Source organism: Belonocnema kinseyi, chromosome 6, assembly GCF_010883055.1.
Source record: "Belonocnema kinseyi isolate 2016_QV_RU_SX_M_011 chromosome 6, B_treatae_v1, whole genome shotgun sequence".
In the NCBI taxonomy this organism is placed as follows: domain Eukaryota; kingdom Metazoa; phylum Arthropoda; class Insecta; order Hymenoptera; family Cynipidae; genus Belonocnema; species Belonocnema kinseyi.
Window position 1 is genome coordinate 20767708 of NC_046662.1, and position 7124 is coordinate 20774831.

At 25.8% G+C, this 7124-nt stretch overlaps 1 protein-coding gene across 2 annotated transcripts in view; it reads left to right on the forward strand.

Annotated features, from left to right (window-relative positions):
- Window positions 1–7124, forward strand: part of LOC117175126 (synembryn) — a 22192-nt gene that overhangs the window by 6833 nt on the left and 8235 nt on the right. The window contains exons 2-5 of one of the 2 annotated variants that reach the window (XM_033364699.1): window positions 2854–2996; window positions 3148–3260; window positions 5046–5332; window positions 5648–5814. In XM_033364699.1, coding sequence (XP_033220590.1) covers window positions 2854–2996; window positions 3148–3260; window positions 5046–5332; window positions 5648–5814 — 710 coding nt within the window. The remainder of the gene's footprint in view (window positions 1–2853; window positions 2997–3147; window positions 3261–5045; window positions 5333–5647; window positions 5815–7124) is intronic. The other variant, XM_033364700.1, reaches the window with a different exon arrangement.

A 7124-nucleotide genomic window follows, 5' to 3' on the forward strand; every position in this document is an offset into this window, starting at 1 on the left:
CCAATCTTTGTTAAAACCTTCGCTTGTCCGTCACTTTGTACAAACTTCGATAAAAACATACAGTCCACCTAACCTTTGCTAGTATGTATATATGTACATTTCCTTTAAAATATATGCATTAAACATACAAGCCTTCGTTCGTGTTTTATTCACCAAAATTTTAGCAATTCGATAAATTAAAGTGAGCAAAAACACCAACAAAAAATGTAGAAGCTTTTTAAGAATTGTGAAAGACTTTAAAAGAATAAAAATAATTTCTATAAGATTCCTAGGAATTTTCTTCTTTAATGGAAACGACCAGCCTGATAATTTCAGAACCTTTGAATTTGAAAGATTCAATTTAATTTTCAATTTCATATTGTCAAATTTCAATCGCTTTGAATTTAAAATGATTCAAATTCAAAAAATTGTAATTCCTAATTATTTAATTTTGAATGCTGTTAATTATAAATAATACGATTTCAATTGCTCTGAATTTTAAATTATCCAGTTTCTAAAATCCACATTTTAAACTATTCAATTTTTATCGTTTTGACATTTTCCTATTTTCGAAATGTTCTTTTATTTTATATGCAGAAGCTTTCATTTCAAAATGATTAATTATTGTTTTAAAAATGTTTTAAACATGCGTAATATGTATTTAAAAATTGGTTTAATAATGGATTTTTAAACTGTTTATAATTTACATGATTAAAAGTCGATAGATTTCTTTCAAAAATCACGAATATTTACCAGGAGAACCGGGAAACAGAATTTAAAAATTAGTAACTATTCGACTTAATTTCGGATTTTAATTAAATTAAGAAAGCCACTTAATTTAGGTATACGACCTATATTAAATAAGAGACTTATCGTAAACCATAAATAAATATTTTTTCATTAAGTTAAGGGAACTATGCACCTAACTTTCAGTCTACAGTTCTGAAAGTCAGTTGAAGGCAACCTGAAAAAACATGTAAGGCTTACATCACCTAAAAACACCTTACTGAATTCCAGTTTGGCTCTTCCTTAATCGTGCTTGTTTAATGTAAAGTTAGATTTTGAAGGAACGTTCAGTGTTTTTTATCAAGATTGTCATCGAGAAGTATGATTAAACAGTGGTTATACAAATACAAAACTGAGTCTTCGAGATTTTCGGTGCAGACAAAGTGTTCTACTTGTATATTTATAGAAACAGTAGTGTTCCCACAAATAAAAAATTGGGTCTTTCAGATTTTTAGTGAAAACAAAGTGGCCTGCTTGCGTATTTATAAATAATCCAAACGTATTTTATAAGGATTATCTTTATAATTCATGTGATTTCAGGTTCGGACTCATTTTCAGCTAGGAGAGTCCTTAATTTAAGGTCAACTCAACATTACACTAACTTTTCAGAATAAATATCGTCTTGATTTCGCATCTTTACTACCTAATTTTCAGTTTTTTTGTTTGTTTACATTATTATTAAAATCATTCTTAATTTTATATTTAATGTGCTTCTTTTTATTACACGCTAAAATAAGTCAAGTTTTCTACTAAAATTAAATTAAATATTTGTTTTTTATGTATGGAAACGGTTTCTCGATAATTTTGAAGTTTTTAATTTTGCACTTTAGATTAAAATGATTTAATTCTTAAAGTAGAAATGCACAATTGGAAACTTTAATTTTAACGATTAGTTTTAAGAAATTAGTTTAAGAATGCCTTAATTTTTAATTAAAATTAAAATTAAACTTTAAAGGTTTACAATATTTCTCACATTATTTAAAATTCTGCATTTTAAAGATTTGAAAATGAAATTGATTCTTTTTCTTAAATTAATCGTTTGAATAATTTTTGGAGGTTTCGAATTTCAAAGTTTATAATGTTGTAGCTTCAAATTCAAATATTCAAAATGCTAGGACAATTTCGCTCTTAAATCTTTCCAAATTTCATATTGAAAACCTTGGCCTATTCAGTTTTTAATTTAATAATTTTCTATGTAAATATAAAGTATTTTAAATTAAACGATTTGCGATTACAAAATTAAAAATGGTTTTGTTTAAAATCAAAATAGATAAAGATTAAACTATCTGAAATTAGTAATTCAGTAATTAAATAATTTCTGTAATTTTGAATGTTCACTATTATAGAGTTCGGAATTTCCAAATTTAATACTAAATTTTCAATGTTTCCCGTTCATAAATTTTAATTTTGCAATTAAAATTGAATTTGGGGAAAGTATTAATTTTTAAGCGGTTTAAATTTACTTGGAATAATTGAAATTTTTAAGGTTTTGAGTATAACAAAATTTTAATATCACAATTTTTTGCAACTTCAATTTCTATCAGTTTCAAGCATCGACATGGTTTCAAGTGAAGTTTCAGGAGTAGACATTTTTAATTTTCAATGATTCCCATTTAAAATTACTATTTACTTTCATTAGTTTTTTAGAATTAAATTTATTTGTTGATCTTGTGTACAGTTTCAATGTTAAATTAAAATGTTTATACGTAATAACAATGAAAGATTTTAGAATTCCAGAAGCTTTGAAATCGAAGGATTCAATTTATTTTTCAATTTCGAATTGTCCAATTTTAACCCCTTGAATTTCAAATGACTTAATTTCCAAAATTCAAATCTGAAAAAATATTTAATTTTCAATGTTTTGAAATTGTAATATTTTCGATATTTTAATTTGAAATCATTCAATTTCGAGATTTTTCAATTAAAAATTAAAAATTTTAATTTTGAAACGGGAGACGAAATTTATAAAAATAGTGGTCACCCTGTTTCAGATTAAAGTTAATTTACTTTTTATATTAATTAAAATGATATTTTAAATATTTTAAAATAATACTTTCATTATATTTGAATAATTTTTTATTGAATCAGCAGTATGGGAACAAATCAAAATTTGAAGAGCTCAATAAGGAAAATATTCGTTTGGACGTTTGGGAAGCATTATTTCGGCAACTCTCAGATGAAACTTATTCCTCCGTTCATAGTCAGTGTCTAGCAACTCTTCGCATACTCAGGTAATAAACCTTTCTTGAATTTATAATGCAAAGGCTGAGTAAATAATTTTTGAAATAATTATAATTATAATTTGATATAATGTTTTTTTTATTTTACACTTTCATCTAGACGACTAAAACTGATCTTTGTAATTTTAAATATTTTTTCTAGTCGAGACAAAACTAATTTGGACGATATCATCACCAAAGAAAAACTAAATGCCGTATTAAAAAACGCAGGACTGGCAGAAGCAGGAAGAGAGCAAAGTAATCCTGATGTAGCTGGTAAGTTGTTTAATGCTTAACTATCCAAACAACTTAACAGGGTGTCTACAAATTTTCGCTCACCAAATTCCCGATTGTTTCCGATTTTTTTCCGTTTGTAAATATCAAACTTCCTTTCACTAGAAGCATGGACAAAACGCATTTAACATAAGGTTTTCATAAGTCATTTTTATCCATTTTTTTGTAATAACTCTTTAATAATACCATTAAAAGCTACATCTAATTTTTTTAACTCGAAATCTTAAACAGTTTATACTTTCTTTTCAATTTCTCATAAATCTGTACAAGTTTTAAATTATTTTTAAATGTTTTGAAAACTTCTAAACATCTCTTAAACTTATTCGAATTGTTTCTAGAATTTTGTAATCTTGCAGAATTGCAAAAATTTGCCTAAAAATGTTGTCTTGTTCGAAATTTTAGGAAATCATTTGAAATGTTTTGATTTTTTTTTCAATTTTCTCATAGTATTCATTTTTCAAAATAAAAAATCATTTCTGTATTTAGTAATGAATGTTGAAAATATTGTGCATTCTCTTGAAACCTTTCACAATTTTTCAAACGCTTCTAAATTTTGTACAGAAATCTTTATAAATCTGTTTTTAAATCTTTAAAGATTAAAATCATTGTTAAAAATACGAATTTCTAACAAAATTGGTAAATTCTGACACAGAACTGAATTACTTTCGACTAAGCAAATACAATTTTGACCGAAAGGGTGACTTTTCTACCAAAAGAAGAAATTTCAAAGATCTATTAAACTGGCTCAAATTATTCCAAAAATTGTCTTAAAACATTCCAGATTTTTATCAACATTTTTTTTAATCTTTTGAAATTTTCTTTAAAAATTAGTTTTTCAAAATGAAGTAATTTATCATTTTTCCGCGGATCTTAAGAAAATTTGTTTGATTTCTTGAAATTTTTCAAAATTCTGGGGAAGCTTCGAATTTTTGTTCAAAATCTTCAAAAACTTATCTTTTATATTTTTTGAAATATTATCAAATTTGAAATTATTTTTGAAACTTTATAGAATTTTAAAATCTCTCAACTCTCTTAAATCTCTAAACTCTTCTAATCTTGCAAAATTGAGAATTTTTGCTTTCAATTTTCTACATACTTTTTCGAAAATTTCAAAAATCTACATTTTGTTTTAAATATTTTGAAATTTCATCAAGATTTGAACTAATTTCGTATCTTTTCAAATCTTCTAAAACTTCTAAATATATTTAGAAATAATTCAGTGTTTGTAAAACTCTTTAAGATTCTGTGCAATTTGAAAAAGTGCCTTAAATTTTTCCAGATTATTTTTTAATATAGTTTAAAATCTTCAAATTTTAAAACAATTATTAAAAAATCATTTAGAATTAAAATTTTCTCTTTATAAAAATATAATGATTAGAAATATTTTTTAAAAAATTTGATCATGAAATGAAGTTCATTATTTGGAAATTTTGATTTAAAAACTTGATAGTGCAGAAAATGCGTAAATTTTCTTAGTAGATAAAGAAACTGAAAAAGGCCACTAAAAATCATGTTCACGCAGTGTCGCAACCAATCAGGTTTTCGACAAGACTAGATCTCTTCACTACAATTCAAGAAAAGGATAAAAATTCAAATTTATTTGTCTTGTTATCATGATTATAAAAAAATCACATTTTCTAAAACTTAAAATTGGATTTCCGACTATTTCCCAGTTAATAGACACCCTGTTTAATATTATTATTGCACATTTTTTTATTATCCTTGTGATCATTTTTTCATCATAATAATTAGTCTGAATTTTTTTAGTTACTATCGAAGCACAAAAGCTGCTTTGTAATTTGCTATTTAACAGTATAAATGTACAAAAAATGATAGTGGATACAACTTATTTAACACATCTTATAAAACGATACAGTAAACACAATGAAAGTCTTCCTCATGAAATGAAATTATTCGACATTCGAATTCTTTTCTTAACTACTGCTTTGAACGTTCCAACAAGAAGTGTCGTTAGGGATACATTTCTCGGCGATACGTACCTGATAAAAATGCTGCAGGAAATATCTAATCGTTATGAAACCATCCCAATAAAGGTATAACATTTAATTCGTCTTAAAATATTTATTTTTCAGTATCATTTTATTAAATTAGATGCGAAAAGAATAGCTTATCACAATTAAATTAATTCTTATATGTAAAATTTATCCAAAATTTGGTTTATTATTCTTTTCAACTTTAATACTCCTTTTTATATTTGTGCATTCAATACGTTAACCACAATTTCGTGAGTATTAGTTAAAATCTGACTTTTACTTGAATTTTGAAACAGTTGGGAATGTAAAAAATTCTACTAAATATTACATAAAGTCAAGATAATATTTAATCAGAAAAATGTATTTATTTCGCAGGAAGACGATGTAAATCTGGCTTGTGAAATATTAAAAACGCTTTTTAATTTGTACATACAACTCGACGATTTGACTCATAAAGCCGAAGAAAAATTTAAGCGTCTAGTCTCCATTTTACGCAGATTAACTCTGAGTCAATGTGAAACAAAAAAGGAGGATCTTTGCAGGTAATTTAAACCATAGCATAGAATATGATTCCAAATTTTAGGGTGGTCGCTGATTCGGGAAAGCCGGGAAATGACCGTGACTTTTTTTGGTCTAAAAAAAAACGGGGAAATTGCATTAAATTTATTTTTTGACCGAGAATTGTACAAATTCTTGGAAGAAAAATTTATCCAATCACATAATTTAATTTAAAATAGGTTTTATTCTATCTTCTTTTTAAATCTTAAGTTCAATTTTTAACTTTTTGAATTATGATTTCATTCAGTTTACATGCGCAAGTCCAAAATAGTTAATTTTAAAAGTGGTCTATTTTGGATCTTCATTTCTGAGTGTACGTTTTTAATTAAAAATGTTTTCAATAAACTATTGATGACTTATGAAGAAGATGATCAAGAGTTTTTTACCTAATAAATTCCCTACTGAAAATCTATTGGATGACTATTAATTTGTCGAAAAATTATTTGCCAATGGTGACCCGTTTACGACAAATCGATTAAAAAAAAAGTGATGCATTGAAATGTTTAGGTTATTAAATTAGCCTGGCAAATTAGGTAAATTATGCATTTTACACCCAAAGTTCGCTCTTATCTTAAATTTTTAATAGTTGAAATTTCAAGAGTTAAATTTCCAAATTGTTGAAAAATTGAAAATTGAGTTTAGTTTTCAACAGTTGAATTATTCAGTTAAAAATTCGATTTTTAATTTTCTTCAATTTTTAACCGTTGAAAAATGAAGAGGAAAACTGATTTTTTAATAATTATAAGTGTAAAAATGTTATATTTACCTAATTTTACACCAGAATTTAATAAAAATTTCAATTTGCTATTGGCAAATTACGTTCTGGCAAATTGATAGATTTTTTATTGTCAATTTAAAAAAATCCTAAGTCTTGTTAAAGTTGACAAACTGTAAATATAAACGAATTAATGATTTTTTAAATTGGAAGACACTTCATGTACTAAAAATCAAACAAAAAATTTGTTTTTACAAAACTTTTACAAAACTTTTTGAAATAAAAAAAAATGAATGTTAATATTTAGAAGTATTTGACTGTTTATTTAAATAAGCAATCATAAATTAAATACAGGATGGCCGCTGGACCAGGAAACCGGGGAATGACCGGGAATTTTATGAGACCGGGAAAAACCAGGATATGACCGGAAATGTTACAAATTATTAAAACAAAAAATCCATCCAACTGTGATTTCAACCTGAGTGGGACGATGGTCGTGGGGGCTAAAGCGTAGGCTTTGGACCCACTCCTTCGGCTTGCGGGTTCGATTCCCGCCTCGCACTCTGGAAGAGTCTCGGT